The sequence below is a fragment of the Halichondria panicea genome, chromosome 15 (genome assembly GCF_963675165.1).
Source record: "Halichondria panicea chromosome 15, odHalPani1.1, whole genome shotgun sequence".
In the NCBI taxonomy this organism is placed as follows: domain Eukaryota; kingdom Metazoa; phylum Porifera; class Demospongiae; order Suberitida; family Halichondriidae; genus Halichondria; species Halichondria panicea.
In genome coordinates, this window is record NC_087391.1 from 1,408,096 (window position 1) to 1,424,306 (window position 16,211).

The window sequence follows — 16,211 nt, forward strand, 5'->3', positions numbered from 1 at the left end:
TCTATTTTTAGAAGGGACTTTCTTGCATAAACATAGACAGAAAACAATAATCTATAAAAGTAGTCAAGTACAGTAGTTTATACTTTTGTATAAAGAGTAAACTAGATTATTTTCTTGTGAGCACAATGACATTTCTGATGCCAAAAAAATAATCTTCAGTCTGACAGCATGGATCATGAAATTGAAAGCCTACAGTCACTCGTACTCGTACCTGCTAAAAAGAAGGTACAAAAACAAGATCAATATTTCAATTGGCTAAATCTACCTTATGAATTATGGTTACAAATAATGGTAGAGTATGGACTCTCTGCAAAAGATTTGGCACACATGGAATTGACATGCAGATGGTTCAGTTGGAAAGGTGAGACTGGCACTATAGCATGCGCAGAATGTCTACTGCGCATGCTCAGTTGGCATTAAAATGTGCTGTTACATATTCTGTACTCTATATAGGAATCACAGAAGAAGCTGCTAGACTACTGCATAGGGGAATGAAACCCAGGGTTGGAGAATTGACTAACAGAGGTAAGCAAGAAAAAAATAACTTTTGTTGACAAAAACTTTTCCTCCATTAGTTCTCGGTGAGTCGTGGAAAGAGAAACTGTTCTATTTGGAAACAATGATTAGCATTCTGCCGACTTTGTCTGCTGGTTCATTTCAAAACATAGCCATTCAAAATGGGTACGACGTTGTTAAATGGCTTCGTTATTATATTACAATGCTGTAATCTATCACAGGAAATTGTACACCTGGGGTGCTGGGCGATTTGGACAGTTGGGGAACAATGTCCGTACAGACAAGGCCCAGCCTCAGGATATAACTTTAGCCATCCCACCAGAGTCAGGGAGGGTGGTCCAAGTTTCTGCTGGCTGTGGGCACTCTGGCCTCGTCACAGATTGTGGACATGCTTACACCTTTGGAGACAATCGCTACAACCAGTTGGGTCAGTGTGTAGGTACCGAGTTATTATTATTTTTGTCAACAAATTATTTACTATTAGTGATTAAATGTTCAGAGAGAGAGAGAGAGAGAGCTTATTAAGCACCTCATTTAATACTCTCATTGATTCTTATTTACAATTGCTTGTACTGAACAGGTCACTCTTCAGATAGAAGTCGGACCTGTCCTTTCCCAACAAGAGTTGGAAAAGAGTTAAGCTCAAGAAGAATTCGTCAGGTTGCGTGTGGTAGCAGCCACACTCTCTTCCTCACAGATATGGTATGATAGCTCTGAGATTGTAGAATGCTATTATATGTCAACTCACTCTGAGCTAGGCTAGGTCATTAACATAATAGAATTCAAAGCATTAAGTTCTTTCGTTGTTCTTTTGATACCCTCTCTATTGTGATCTTTCTATGTAGGGTCAGGTGTATGTGAATGGTGAGGGTGACTGTGGACAGCTCGGCCTGGGAACAAGGCACGGGATTGCTCAGGACCCAACTCTCTTACCGTTTCCTTACGATGAGCACAGCATTGTGTTTGTCACTACTGGAATAGGTCATAACAGTAAGTGGATTAATTAAAATTCACGTCTAGCTAATGTGTATTTTGCAATTTACGCAAGTTTGCCTTTTACTTATGTAGTTTTGCTAACTCACTGTGGGAAGGCATTTACATTTGGCTTAGCCTCTCAAGGACAGCTGGGTCACGGAGGAACAAAAAATATTTCCCAGGTAGAACTATTATAAACTAAAGCCAACGTGAATCTGTAATAAGCAACTATGTTTTTCCTACAGCCTACACTAGTGTCAGTTCTCCTCAGAAAGAGGATAGTGGTTGCGGCTGCTGGAGTGTCCCACTCGATCTTTATCGACTCCGACGGTGTTGCCTACACTTGTGGGACGGGGAAGGGGTTTCTAGGACATGGTGATGGCAGGATCAAAACTGTGCCTACTAAAGTGGCTGCTCTTGACGTAAGCAAGCAACAGAGTACAGTATGTGGAACCACTCTTAACGACCACCCCTGAATAATGGCCAACTGTAATATAAAGGCCAGGCACCAAGGTTCCAAATAAAGTCCCCTCATGCACAAAGGCCACTTGTAGCAAAGCTTTTTTTCGCTAAAAGTATAAAGGGATTCCTTCCACTATACATCATTAATCTACAGGACATTGTATACATATGATTTTATATTCAATTGTTTCTATGTCAGCTGGGTTAGATTTCTCTTCTTATTGCAGGCACAGGGTGTTAAAGTGGTGAAGGCTGCAGCTGGTGTTGGCAAGTCCATCTTTATCAGCTCCAAGGGTCAAGGATATTGGTGTGGAGAATGGACAGGGGAGCTGGAAAGTGTGAGTGCATTATGTCACACACAATTGCATAGGCTAACTTCTCAGCCTGGCAGAGTTTTGGTGTATATACAGTATATGGCATACATAAATTTCATGCATATACTTACTATAATTATGCACTCATTGAAACGTGTTATTTTTTATAACACTATATAGCTGAATAGACAATATTTATTTACTCGTACCATCTCTCTGTATAGAGCTCTGTGAGTATACCAGTTCGTATGGATCTCCCTGAGCCCCTAGTCAGTGCCAGCATTGGCAACTCTCACGTTGTCCTGACGATGAAGTCCGGTCGTATCATGTGTATGGGCAAGAACACTCGATACCAGTCAGGAGAGGACGACGAGAACTCTGTTGTCAGAAGCTATGCCTACATTGATGTGTGACTAAGCTTAAATTTGAGCACTTACGCAACTTTGTTGTACATTATGTGAGACAGTTGTGTGTACATAAATTATTATTGTTTCATAGAAATCTCAGATATAAACACCCGACAAAACATTAATTGCAAACAGTCGTCGTATTAAAGTGGTTAAATGTTCTGCAATAAATACTGAGCTACAATTATATTAATGCTTATCGTTTCTGGTCCTTGAATATCTGCCAGGAGGGTTCCCCGCTCTCCTGCTTCCCCACGGCGATGCGATACTTCATCTCCTCCGTTCTGTGCTTCTTGGCTCTGGTATCAGCACGCAGCTTGTGCACACTTGCTCTGTACTCAGCTATCATCTCAGGCATCTTACGCATGTTCTCCTCAATTTTGTTTTGCCTAAAAATTAAAAAATAATAATAATTATAAAACTACATGTACGTACAGATTTACTTCAATCAAAGCATTAATAGTGATTTGTGTATAATATATGTACATGTACAGAGAAATTCAATAAAGAGGGGTGTCAGTACGTACATATAATGCCTGTTTATTGCTCTATACCTTTTCTCTCTATCTCTTTCATGCTTGATGAGCTTGAAAGGCTTGTCTCCTCCTCTGTCAGCCATGGGTTTGGGAGGCCAGTAGACTCCCTCAGCTACCAAGGACTTCCTCATGTCTGCTAGTCTTCTAGCACTTATTGCTGGCTTCCTCCATCTGCTGTTGACAAATGTAGGTTTGGCTAGCTGCTGGAGTTTCAGAACAAGCTCAGGTATCTTTGGCTGGGCCATGCTAGTCTTAATATGGAAATGATCTCCTCATTCAAAACCATAATTATAGGTGTTGATACATGTATATCTAGGATACAAAACAAAGAAAAGGTTACTGTAGATCAGGACAGGAAAAACTAGAATCTAGAATCCAGGCTAGGGCTCTTGAGTGTATAGAATCTAGCTAGATTACGTAATTAAATGTCTTAGTTCAATTCTACTTCTTGAGCATTTCATTTATTGTAGTTTAATGCCACTGAATTCCTCATAGACCAAGCGTAAGAAATCACTGGCTACTTGGCCTCCATACATCCCAACGATCTGGTTTGCTAAATCGATTCCTTTCTCTTGTAGCACCTTCTTCCCAACTTGCACTAACTTTTGCTTATCCTCTGGATTCAGCTCTTTTAGCACTTCCCAGAGTGGCTTGAATGGCTTCATATTGTTGTAAGCTGCGGCACTTCCAAAAATAAATCCTGTAGCTCCTCCAATAAGCATTCCAGGAGGTCCTGCTACCATGGCTCCAGCCATGGCACCAGCTGCTGCTCCACCGCCCATGGCTGCTGCTCCTTTCACACCTTCCTTTAAAGTGAGCCCCAAGTCATTGTTGGCTTTGGCTATCTCTTCCAGCACCTCAAACGTCAACATAGTCACTGTAAATGCCATTAGACTGATTTATATGAGGCAACACCAAAATATAAAATCTAGTTTTAGGGTTTCCCCTGGGACTTCCCCTTCTCTGACCACACACAGTAACTTTACACCAGGAGCCCCATAAAATTGTAACATGGTTACACTAGCTGTTATTGCTCAAAAACCATAGATGATACAGTACTATGCTCAAACAGAGGAGGCTTGTTCTCGAGGTCAACATAAAGCGCTCAAGGAGGTTTCTGAGCAAAACTGACGAACATAAAATTTTAAAATAACGTTATACACTCAGCTAAAAGTAGTCTGAAAGAGAAAGTAGATTGGTGACCTTAATTAACTAAAGTCAAGTTGCTTCACACCTCCTCTGGACCTATAAAGTGAACTGTTACATGTACCATAATATCAGGTGAAACTTCAAATAATACAGTAATCAGTTTCTTATCATGAAATGCTCGAAACTTGGTACAAACATTCTATATGCATAAACATTCAGCAAAACGACAGTTATCATGAAGAGTTAGTAGTCAATATACTTCACTAAGAGTGTCCTTATTGTAGGCATTGTCAATGTCAGAGAATGGGTAGTCATCACTGTCCTCTTCGTCCGTGTCCTCAAACATCTGCAACATTCTCGTCTCTCCGGTACGAATGCTACGTAACTTCTGCTCAGAGAAGTGGACTTTAGCAGTTGCAGGAGCTTTGCTGGAAGCAGGGACACTCAGTGGTTTCTGTACGTGTGTGCGTGTGTGTGTGTGCGTGTGTGTGTGTGTGTGTGTGTGTGTGTGTGTGTGTGTGTGTAAGCGTGTGTGTCCATTATGTGTATGCGTGAATGGTAGGTATTGGCACAATAATTATGCTAATAAAAAGCACCTGCGCTCTATTGCACAGTAGAGAAGCAATCTGAGTCTATTAAAGCAAGAGTCTCTACTATTACAATTGTGCATTGAACAAACCTTTGAAATTCAGAGACTAAATTTAATGGTTTGAACTTACCGAACGCTTTGGTTTGGGTTTCTTGGCTTTCTGAATCTGATATATCACATTATCAGCAGCTTTCCTGTAAGCACGTAAAACGAACGATCAATAAACAGCTCATGAATACAGTGGTAGACATACTGTAGAAAAACGCAACCATGTTCATGTACATGTACGTATAAACACAATCTACTGCATATATAAGTACAACAAAAGTAGTCGTACTGTAAGTTATTTTCCTGACCTGTTCAACCTTCTCTTGAGGTCAGGGGTTGCAATAAAATCACAGAGCTTGGGTGTATGTACCCTCGGTGCCCCCATCCTCCTCCTTGCTGGGTTGGGCGTGTCCAGCACCTCCCCCTCCTCATCACCACTGCTCACCTCCTCATCATCACACTCAGACTCACTACTCCAGTCTGGAATCTACACGGACGACAACAAAGTACTCATAAAGACAGGCTCAAAGTTACATTGTGCAAGTACACATAAATAGAAAAAGTGCTGCTACATGTATCCCTACAGTATTAACATCCTAGCTTTACACTAGGATTTAAGTCTTAGACCTTCCAGTACAAGTACGTATACACTTTAACTTACCTTCACTCTTGTCTTTACTTTCTTCTTGAAAGGTGTAGACTCAAAAATATCATCCACATATCCTTTGTCCATGTGCTCCAAAGCAGCTCTCAATTGCCTCTTTCTCTTCAGAGTCCCAACTTTCCCAGTTATAGCAATCTTCTCTGTTTTGTCTGGCTGGCCAGCCTGTTTCTGTTTGGGCTGTCTCTTTGTCGAGGGTCCAGTGCATGCTTCCATGTATTTACTGCTGCACTCTCGGGCAGTGTAGCCTGGCAAACGACTGGCAACCTTCTCCCAGAAGTCAGACTCAATGGCAGGCACCCCATGCACTATACTGTAGGTGATATACATGTACAGTACAATTATGTGCTCATACATGTATTAACAATGCTATAATTATATATACATGTACATGTAAGTACACAAGAACTACAAAGCCATTCACAAATGTCAACACACAGTACTGTAGCCTCGACTTTCCAAGGGCCTAGAGTCGAGGCTAACAGTACTGTTCCTTACATGTACATGTACAAACAATCTCTGATTCACATGCTGGGTGATAATAATATGTATCAAGCATGCAATTACACCATAGACGTACCTCTTGAGCAGTGTTACCTGACTGGGAGTCCAGCCGTCCTCAGCCTCCTCCTCACTCTCCATCTCACCCGTAGAGTCCACCAGGGGCTTGGCTTTCTTTGGCTGTCGGCACCCACTCTTTGAGTTCACTTGAGGCTTGACTTTTTTGGGCATCCCCACTCGAGATCGTCTCTTCCCCTTTGCACTGCCTGGTGTCTTTATCTTGGTTGGTCTGGTTGGGCTTCTCACAGAGTATACCGTTGGTTCAAGCTGTGTTACTGAGGATTTTGGCTGTTTTTTGGTTGGCAGTTCCAAGTCACTCTCTTCAGATGATAGGAAATGACCTCTTCGCTTTATCTTCTTCGGCGTTCTACGATATCTATTCACTGCCTCATTTTCTGTGTCTTGCAATGGTTGGTTATCCTTAGTCAATTCACCTTCAGCTTTGCCGTTGTTTTCGACGGAGACAGTTTTAGCAGAAGGCATCTTCTTTGATTCTTGTCTTTTTTGCTGTGGTCTAGATGTTTTTCTGTTTGATTTGGTTAAAGTACTCGTACTACCCTCACTACTTTCTTGAGCTGATTCTCCTTTAGCCGTCTCTTCTACGACACCAGCACTGAATTCAACATCATCAGGAGCAGATACACCGACTTTAGCACCACTTTTTGAACGCTCTTTGCCGTTCGGAGCAGAAACCTTAATGGGTATCACAAACTCTTCGTCTTCTTTCTTTACAACCTCCTTCTTAACTTTCGGTTTGCGTTTTATGGGTGTGAGGTCGTCAACGTCTGAGATAGTCAAATCGATGGTGGGGGACACAAAACCTTGGAAATTGCCGTAGACATCGTAGGAGTAAATGTCCGTGCTGGTCTGGAGGTACGGGGAGAGGCTGCTCATCGAGGGCTTAAGAGTGCGGCCACGAGATGAGCGCTGGGGTGGGAACAAAATATACATATGACACAACTGATGTACAGAATGGTACATTATGGACACGATAAAGAGCTCTTAAAAACCTCACTTATTATATTCATGTAGATGAAACGTGGCAAAAGAATTAACGAGGCTACAAGAAACAATGCCAGGAAACCATATACCCAACAGAAGCTTTGCATATAAAATACCGGTGCGTGGGAGTTGATCCCAGTTTTAATTTTCCCGTTAGCTGTTCTGCCCTCGAAAAATGCAAAATTTTATACCTCATGAAAATTTCCCGCTTTACGGTAGCAAAAAAAAGGCTCAACATGACTACAGACAAGTGCTGATACCTTCAAAGATGACAGGAATTCACTTTTGGGGATGGGCTGCAGTGGGGGAGTGTGAAATGGTAACTCTTCTTTCTTGATCTTTTTCTCCTCCTTTATCACCTCAACACTGGAAACATCAGTCACACATGTACGTATAATTTGTTACGTGCAGTAGAAAGAACATACGTGCTAATTAGGAAATACATGAGCGTAAGTATTTTAGATGAAAATGTGCATGCTCTTACACAGGAGTAGACACAGGAGTAGGCACAGTTGTTTGAGCAAGGAGAGATTTCCATGCCTCTGGGAACCCGTATCTAAACTTTCTTCTGATGGTAGCTTTGCTCAAAGACTGCCCGTACTTGCATAGGGGCTGTTTGTTAAGGCACCCTTTCAGGTGATAGGTGGTGCCCTGTTCTGTACGGAGGTCTCTGGAGGAGATACGGTCCACAATAGGGCCAGTCTGCCATAGCTCAGGCTCTTCACTCATTGCCCTGTCCTCCCTGGAGACAAAAACATCCACCAACAAAAAAAGTACGTGTTAATTACTTTAGACAATTAATTTTACGATAACATGATGTACATGTAGGATCATGTACGTATGTACCAAGGAAGTGCACTCTACATGATAGTGGTACAAGTACAAGTACATGTATAGCACATGTATAGCACATGCCCGCGCACAGAGATCACTCATACTCACTCTCTGTATCCTAGTAGGATCACACTATCAAGAGGCAGGAGATCAAACCACCACTCCACGAGTACCACAGGTTTGTGCTCTTCTTTGCTGGTGAGCCCAGTCACTCCTCCTTCTGGCAACGGCTTCTTCTTGTCTTTAGTCGGTGCGAGAGGATCACTTTCGACTACTTCAGGTGTTTGTACAATGGCAGTAGACACAAGAGTAGGCACAGTCGTTTGAGCAAGGAGAGATTTCCATGCCTCTGGGAACCCGTATCTAAACTTTCTGATGGTAGCTTTGCTCAAAGACTGCCCGTACTCGCATAGGGGCTGTTTGTTAAGGCACCCTTTCAGGTGATAGGTGGTGCCCTCCTCCGTACGGAGGTCTCTGGAGGAGATACGGTCCACAATAGGGCCAGTCTGCCATAGCTCAGGCTCTTCACTCATTGCCCTGTCCTCCCTGGAGACAAAAACATCCACCAACAAAAAAAGTACGTGTTAATTACTTTAGACAATTAATTTTACGATAACATGATGTACAGGATCATGTACGTATGTACCAAGGAAGTGCACTCTACATGATAGTGGTACAAGTACAAGTACATGTATAGCACATGCCCGCGCACAGAGATCACTCATACTCACTCTCTGTATCCTAGTAGGATCACACTATCAAGAGGCAGGAGATCAAACCACCACTCCACGAGTATCACAGGTTTGTGCTCTTCTTTGCTGGTGAGCCCAGTCACTCCTCCTTCTGGCAACGGCTTCTTCTTGTCTTTAGTCGGTGCTAGAGGATCACTTTCGACTACTTCAGGTGTTTGTACAATGGCAGTAGACACAGGAGGCTTGTTGTCGTCTTGCTCATTGTCCTGGATGATAATTGCAGGCTCTGATTTAGAAGCATCTTCATATACATCACTATCTTCATCATTGATCTCAATACTCTGATTCGAGTTTGTCGATTTGTACGATCGAAGTGTACTTTTCCTTGGACTACCCTGCTTCACTGGACTTATATCAACAGACACCAAGTGCCTTAAACGCTTCTTAGGAGAATTCTCTTGGTTAGTAGCTTCTTTATTCAAAGCTATCATTGTAAGCTCCTCCTCAGTATAAGCAAGCCTGAATCTCGATGATATGGTAGGAGGAGGGGAATCGGTTGAACTGATCGGAGAAAAATGGAGTTGCGTGTTTGGACAAGTGAGCGACGAATTCAATGAATGATTAGTAGGTGGGGATTGTGGGAGGGGCCTTGTGCAGTGGGGTGGAATAAGCTCTCTTTGGCCGTGACAGGCGTGTGTGTGTGGGAACATTCGGCGATGGTTGTGGTGCTGCTGAGGGGTGTGGTAGAGATCCACCTGTTGGGTGGTGCAGTGTGGGTGGTGTGAGTGTGGGGAGGGGTGTGCAATGTGGAGGGGAGAGGCAATGTTCGGTATGTGACGATGACTTGGACTGTCGTAGTTAGTTGTCGAGCAACAGTGATGGTTCTCGTCTTGCATACAGTAGCTTGCTGAACTCACAAGTTGCTGCATTTGAATGAAAATAACAGTACTAACACGTACATACAGAATTCATGAGACTTTATACATACAGCTACAGAGGATTTCAGGTTGGTTGGCAGAAGATTAAAGTGAAGTGCAGCCATCCATGACCATCTCATTCACACACTGTGTACAAACGTACATGTATGTTTACTTCGCTAAATGCAATTAGTGGTCATGGTTGACTGCACTTCAACTTTTGACTTCTGCCAACCAACCTGTACGTACGTATAGATGTAGAAATAATAAAATGTGACCTCTTACCCGTTTATGACAGTTGGGGCTGTAGTATTGCTGATTAGCCCCAGGATCCACGTTTTTACTATAGCAACAGAAACAAGACATAGCTTTTTTGTCCTACTCAGCTCAAATTTTACCTTCGGCTTTCTCACTTTTTGAAGGGGTCAAAGTTCAATTTTGGCGGGCATTTAGATGACCTTTGAACCCTTATGCCAAAAACTCCTTAGCAGATATATAAATATACTAGATATAGCTATGCAAGCAGAAGCAAATCATGTGGAGGAGCAACAAGAAGAGGAACAGTTTGGCCCTCAGCTTATAAACAAGCTGGAGGTGAGTTTTCATTAATAAGTTTCTGTGTTCACACTGTACAATTTATGCCATGTATTTGTGTACTTAACTTGTACGCACTTGTAGGGACAAGGTATTAGTGCGTCTGATGTGAAGAAACTGAGTGATGCAGGATACCACACAATAGAGTCTGTTGCGTATGCTCCCAAAAAGGCTCTCATTTTGATCAAAGGAATCAGTGAAGCAAAAGCTGACAAGATACAAAACGAGGCTGCAAAGCTCGTCCCTATGGGGTTCACCACAGCAACAGAGTTCCATCAACGGCGCTCTGAAATCATTCAGCTGACGACAGGGTCAAAAGAGTTAGATAAACTACTAGGAGGAGGAATTGAGACTGGCTCCATCACGGAGATGTTTGGAGAGTTCAGAACTGGAAAGACCCAGCTTTGTCACACTCTTGCAGTCACGTGTCAGGTGGGTTTTTATATCAATGATACAGGCACACTGTATATTAATTGCCCGAGGCCGTACCACGGCCAGCGGGTATAGTAGTCCGTTGGTTTGTTTGTCTGTTTGTGTATTCTGACTCTACTCACCTGGATATCATAGCGTGCGTTTACAGCATGAATAGCCTTCACATAACTAGTTTATAGTGGCAGATTTTGATGTTAAAGCTTCATTGTCGAATAAAAACTAAGAAGCCTGAACTTGCACGTTGAGCTAGCTACACTGTGGCCTTTATTCGAGGTCAGAGGAGGCTGGAACCACTTGACCTTATAGCTAATTAAGGTCACTAATTGGATTTATATCCAAACTTCTCTTGCAGACTATCTAGTTTTTAGTGTCTATCAGTTTAAAACGTTATTTTTCAGGGGGGGTCAAATTTTATTTTCGCCAATTTTGCTCAGAAGCAGATATACAAGTCTCAAAGCCAGCTATGCAGTGACCTCGAGAACACGCCGCTCATGATATCAAGGCTAGTACAAGAGCAAGACTTTTGATTGTATCTGTTCTTCTGAGCAAAATTGGCAAAAATAAAATTTGACCCCCCCTGAAAAATAACGATTTAAACTGATAGACACTAAAAACTAGGCTTAAAGTAGTTCTGCAAGAGAAGTTTGGATAAATCCAATTAGTGACCTTAATTAGGTGGTTCAAGCCTCCTCTGATTCGAGGTACTTACTTGCAGCTGAAGTGATCCTGTACCAGGAACAATGGAAAAGGGTCACTAAAGTAGAAAGCTAGAATTGTGACTGGTTTGTTGTCTTTGGAGGTTTCTTTGCTGACTCTGGATCCTAGCACCAAAGAGCCATACTTCTCTAAGACTCCAGGCTTCTTTGCTGTGATCCTAGTCCACAGTCCATGTCTCATGTACCACTAAATCTGTTCTCAAATGTTTCAGCATACCTCCTGAAGTTTTATTGCTCCTGAGGTGCTGTGCTAGACAGCTCAGTCATACTACATACACTGGATTATACCTCTGGTTTCTTCATTATCATGTCACCAGCCGAGGGTTTATACTTGGTGCTCTAGATTACATGCTTTGTATACTGTAATTCCGTTCATGGTGTGTTTTTTCTAAGACACAGTTTGAATTTTTGCTCAGCAATTTATTTTTGCCTGTGATATCATCGCTGTACGATATGCATAACTCTGTCGTATAATTTGTTACATGCGATTATACCTGTGACATATGTATGTAAAATCTATATCCATTAAATTCCTCAGTTGCCGATAGACTCTGGTGGTGGTGAGGGAAAGTGCTTGTACATTGACACAGAGGGCACCTTCAGACCCGAGAGACTACTAGCCGTGGCTGAGAGGTACATGTACCTCAAAAGGAGATAGTTTAGGGATGGACAAAGCCAACAGGCTGGTTTAAATGGTTTAAAGATTGCTCCCACCTGTATAAACTCACTGGGAATTATGACGGTACCGGTAGTTTATTATTAGCATCCTTTTTTATGTAACTTTGTACTTAGTGTGTTTGTTGCATTGCAGGTTTGGGCTGTCAGGATCAGATGTGCTGGATAATGTGGCTTATGCTAGAGCGTACAATACAGACCATCAAGGACAGCTGCTATTACAGGCCTCTGCAATGATGGCTGAGTCACGGTACGTGTGTAGAAGTCTGCATTTGGTATGCACATAGCACTACCGTACGGGTGGAAAATTTCAAGGGTGTACATTTTCGTGCAATTAAATATCTGTCTTATTTGGAAAATTTCGCGGGTAGTAAATTTCGTGGAGTTAGGGTGTGGCACTATCTCGCATGCGTATACGAAGCCTTCCTTTTTCGTGTTCTGCAGCCACCCACGAAAAACGCGAAATTAAAAACACCTCGAAATTTTCTACCCGTATGGTATTTATGCATAATTATATCCAGAGTATGTAAGAAGAGAAGAGTGTCAAACTACCAATACCTTTACACAAAAACTGTGCACAAAGTAACATAACTCGCACGTGATGAAGTATTGTAAACTTACTGGTAATCTCCTAGTAAATGTTAGCCGTGACGTTTTTAGGGGTGTGGTAATTTAACATTGACATCTTATTCCAGCTAGTTGTTCGCGTTCATAGCTGCTCACTGCACACTGATAGGAGACGATCTCTTCAAAATAGAGACAATAGTCAGGTTGATCCTCTTCACTTGCACTCTTTACTCACTGTTTAAGAAATTCTGTGTGTTGCATAATTTATGTGCAAGCTTGCGCAAACGTCATCAATTGCGAGTTGCTCACGTGCACAATTGACAGAATATCATGTTACTTTGTGTACAGTTTTTGTGTAGAGGCATCGATAGTTCGACACTCTTCTCTTCTTATGCACTCTTGAATATATTTATTAGCCATTGCATTCTTTTTACGTTGTGTATGTATTACTGTCCAACCTCTCTCTCTGTGTGTGCAGGTACTCTCTGCTGATAGTAGACAGTGCTACTGCCCTGTACCGCACCGACTACTCTGGTAGGGGGGAGCTGAGTGCCCGACAGATGCACCTGGCTAGATTTCTCAGAACACTGCTCAGACTGGCTGATGAGGTGAGCTCTAGAGTGCAGCACGGGATGCTTTGTGTGCATGTACATCGAAAGTAATGGTTTGCTGTATCCAGAGTGCAAGTGTGTGTCCAGAGTAGCAAAGGGATATTTATATCCAGTTTGGATAATGTGCATGGCCATCTTGTAGCATTTATTTCTAATTCTTGCAGAGCCCGTACATGTAGTAGTTTTTATGTACATTTTATTTACATGTAGCTTGTTTTTTTCCTGTTTAATAGGCAACAGCTACTAGGGGAATTCATTGGGCAATAACTTCACTGGGAAAGCAGTCCAATATATGCTCTGCTGTTGCCTCTTAGCTACTACCGAATACATACACCCTTAATTGTGTTAGTCACATAGGAAAGCACAATACTGTGCATGTACGTACATGCAGCTCTCTTCCTGCTATTGTACACTGTGTGCTATCAGGATATTATATAAACACAACAGGTGAATCTTATCACTCCTGAATGCTTACACGTATAGCTTGCATTGTTGGGTAGGAATTTACTGTTTTCTGTAACTCAGAAATTTCTCGTGGTTGTGTCACCGTATACTATTCTTTCCTTGTAGTTTGGAGTGGCGGTGTTAATTACTAATCAGGTGGTTGCTCAAGTGGACGGGGCATCCATGTTTGCTACTGATCCTAAGAAACCGATTGGTGGAAATATTATCGCACATGCTTCGACAACAAGGTAAACTTTAAATCTAGTTCCTGTATTATATCGTGAGCCGAAATAGCTCAGTTGGGAGAGCGTTAGACTGAAGATCTAAAGGTCCCTGGTTCGATCCCGGGTTTCGGCATTTCTTTTACTTTTGCTTTCTAATTGTCAGTACGAATATTCCATCCGAAGGTTCAGCCCAGGTATTTCTTTTACTTTCCAATTTTTGGTACAAATTAATATTCCTTTGTGACCTGCACTATGTATTGTGTGTAAGCCGAAATAGCTCAGTTGGGAGAGCGTTAGACTGAAGATCTAAAGGTCCCTGGTTCGATCCCGGGTTTCGGCATTTTTTGTTCTTTCTTGGTACATACCGATAACTGGTGGGAATGTGTATTATAATTATTTGGCGAATGAGCCAGGCGTGTCTACTACAGCAATGACTTTGTGTCCACCGGAACATTTTATTGTGATCTTCCAAATCCGGTATATGAATATTCCTTTGTGACCTGCACTGTGTTACTGTGTGTAAGCCGCAATAGCTCAGTTGGGAGAGCGCCCCTGGTTCGGTTTCGGCATTTCTTTTACTCTCCAATTCTCAGTACGAATATTAAAAGGTGTATGGTTCGATCCCGGGTTTTGGCATATTTTTGCATCGAGTAGCTCCTTGATCAACCTGGCCTCTCAAATAACTATATCTACAGAACACTGTAAATATATTGTTCCCTCTAATCTTCTGATGCGTACAAGCAGTGTTTTTTTATCTCTTTTCCATAGACTATACCTGAGAAAAGGACGTGGAGAAACCAGAATATGCAAGATCTATGACTCTCCTTGCTTACCTGAATCAGAAGCTATGTTTGCTATCAATGCTGATGGGATAGGAGATTCAAAAGACTAACCATTATGAGCAGACAATGTCATCTTCGATTTTATTTATATGCAAATGTATGCACTCACTCACACTTTGTTCACTGCTGTCACTTCAAAATTCAACACAATAAATATTGAGAAGATACAAAATGTAATTTATAATTGAAATTAGCATAATAAAATCATGTTGTTCAGTCTTCTAGCTTGCATGAAGTTGTGACCATGGACTTGTGCTTGGCAGCTTTAGCTAGCCTCAGGACATTGGAAACAATGATGTCATAGAAACCACCCCCAACAACTCCTCCAAACAGTGGCCCCACAATGTATACCCAGAATCCTTGCCTTGGACCTGGTATGGCTATCCTACCCCATCCAGCAATCGCAGCAAAAATCCTCGGGCCAAAATCTCGTGCTGGGTTCATTCCCACTTGTGTCAAAGAGCCGTACAAACTGATTAGAATTGCCACAGTAACTCCGATGAGTACAGGCACAGCCACTTTGTCGCTTCCACTCCCTACAGCTGTGTTGTTTTTGTCTGTGAAACAGAAGATAATAAACACTAGGATGCAGGCTGTCCATGCCTCAACAATCAGAGCCTGTACAATCGATACAACAGCTAGATTTTTTTCTTGGGTGTGATCGAAGAGATCAGGATTGGGGAAGTATTCACCAAACACCATTGCAGTGATGACACTAGCATTGGTTCCTCTAATTATGTCGTGCTCCGTTTCATACTGTTCAATTGCATGCTGGTATAATCCATAGACGACTCCTCCAGCGCAAAAACTGCCGAGTATCTGAGCCAAAATGTATGGGATGACTTTCTTCCACGAGAAGATTTTCCAACGAACGATTGAGAATGCCAAAGTAACGGCTGGATTCAAGTGAGCATCAGAGAAGTGCGATGTACAGTAAATGCTCAAGGTGACACCAACGCCAACCACTATTGCAACCTGCCACAATCCACTCTGAGCTCCAGTCACAACTGCTGACGCTACAATACTACAACTTACGAGAGTCAATAGAAACGTTCCAATCAGCTCTCCAATAAGATCAGCTAGCGTGAGAGCAAGCGCTTTCTTAACAAAGCGAGCCCATTCTCTCTTGCGACCAACTTTTTGTTCAGTGTGTACTGTCGGGGTTCCAGGTTGTTTTTCCTTTCCCATCAACGGTTCATCACTCTCATCACTATCATTGTACTCGACTACAAATGTTTTCTTTTTAGATACTCCATCATCTCTCATAAAGTGTACATCCATTTCCAATCGACTCGCCTTCTGATCACTCGTTCTTCTTGTCAACCTCTTTGTAGGCTGCGGACACGAAAGGGTTCCCAATTGTTCATTATATTTACAGTCCACTAGCTCAACACTTTCCACATCTCCATACTTGCACTTTGCAGCAGACATTTTAGCACACTC

At 42.2% G+C, this 16,211-nt stretch overlaps 6 protein-coding genes and 2 non-coding genes across 10 annotated transcripts; 4 read left to right on the plus strand and 4 right to left on the minus strand.

Moving 5' to 3' along the window:
* The first annotated feature begins 5 nt into the window (after positions 1-5).
* On the plus strand, positions 6-3,474 carry LOC135348856 (uncharacterized). Of its 3 annotated transcripts, XM_064547218.1 has the most exons (11): positions 6-225; positions 296-361; positions 454-525; positions 576-681; positions 738-955; positions 1,097-1,218; positions 1,362-1,506; positions 1,585-1,673; positions 1,737-1,913; positions 2,181-2,291; positions 2,492-3,474. In XM_064547218.1, exons 2-11 carry the CDS (start codon positions 328-330, stop codon positions 2,678-2,680), a joined length of 1,263 nt encoding a protein of 420 aa, XP_064403288.1. In that variant the 5' UTR covers positions 6-225; positions 296-327; the 3' UTR covers positions 2,681-3,474. The 3 variants fall into 3 exon arrangements, with proteins under 3 accessions (XP_064403288.1, XP_064403285.1, XP_064403287.1); XM_064547215.1 differs by having other exon boundaries at positions 7-361; XM_064547217.1 differs by having other exon boundaries at positions 8-361; positions 738-943.
* On the minus strand, positions 2,734-3,455 carry LOC135348945 (uncharacterized). The gene is made up of 2 exons (XM_064547361.1): positions 3,229-3,455; positions 2,734-3,063 (listed from the first exon to the last, which is right to left on the minus strand). The coding sequence occupies exons 1-2, from the start codon at positions 3,453-3,455 to the stop codon at positions 2,871-2,873; spliced, it is 420 nt and encodes a 139-aa protein (XP_064403431.1). The 3' UTR covers positions 2,734-2,870.
* Positions 3,475-3,671: 197 nt separating the features above from the next.
* Positions 3,672-4,100, minus strand: LOC135349252 (protein C19orf12-like). Its single transcript, XM_064547761.1, has one exon. It carries the CDS (start codon positions 4,098-4,100, stop codon positions 3,672-3,674), a length of 429 nt encoding a protein of 142 aa, XP_064403831.1.
* A 398-nt stretch (positions 4,101-4,498) lies between these two features.
* Positions 4,499-10,090, minus strand: LOC135348766 (mis18-binding protein 1-like). Its single transcript, XM_064547083.1, has 10 exons — positions 9,949-10,090; positions 8,786-9,669; positions 8,163-8,600; positions 7,705-7,962; positions 7,481-7,586; positions 6,238-7,145; positions 5,658-5,970; positions 5,305-5,483; positions 5,079-5,142; positions 4,499-4,813 (listed from the first exon to the last, which is right to left on the minus strand). The coding sequence occupies exons 1-10, from the start codon at positions 10,027-10,029 to the stop codon at positions 4,610-4,612; spliced, it is 3,435 nt and encodes a 1,144-aa protein (XP_064403153.1). The 5' UTR covers positions 10,030-10,090; the 3' UTR covers positions 4,499-4,609.
* LOC135348890 (DNA repair protein RAD51 homolog A) lies at positions 10,086-14,958 on the plus strand. Its single transcript, XM_064547270.1, has 7 exons — positions 10,086-10,257; positions 10,342-10,689; positions 11,944-12,038; positions 12,217-12,330; positions 13,126-13,255; positions 13,829-13,950; positions 14,695-14,958. Exons 1-7 carry the CDS (start codon positions 10,117-10,119, stop codon positions 14,816-14,818), a joined length of 1,074 nt encoding a protein of 357 aa, XP_064403340.1. The 5' UTR covers positions 10,086-10,116; the 3' UTR covers positions 14,819-14,958.
* Positions 13,987-14,059, plus strand: Trnaf-gaa (transfer RNA phenylalanine (anticodon GAA)). The gene has a single exon. It is a non-coding gene; the product is annotated as a tRNA-Phe (tRNA).
* Positions 14,194-14,266, plus strand: Trnaf-gaa (transfer RNA phenylalanine (anticodon GAA)). Its single transcript has one exon. It is a non-coding gene; the product is annotated as a tRNA-Phe (tRNA).
* LOC135348876 (glycerol uptake facilitator protein-like) lies at positions 14,902-16,199 on the minus strand. Its single transcript, XM_064547256.1, has one exon. The coding sequence runs from the start codon at positions 16,197-16,199 to the stop codon at positions 14,982-14,984; it is 1,218 nt and encodes a 405-aa protein (XP_064403326.1). The 3' UTR covers positions 14,902-14,981.
* Between the last annotated feature and the right edge of the window lie 12 nt (positions 16,200-16,211).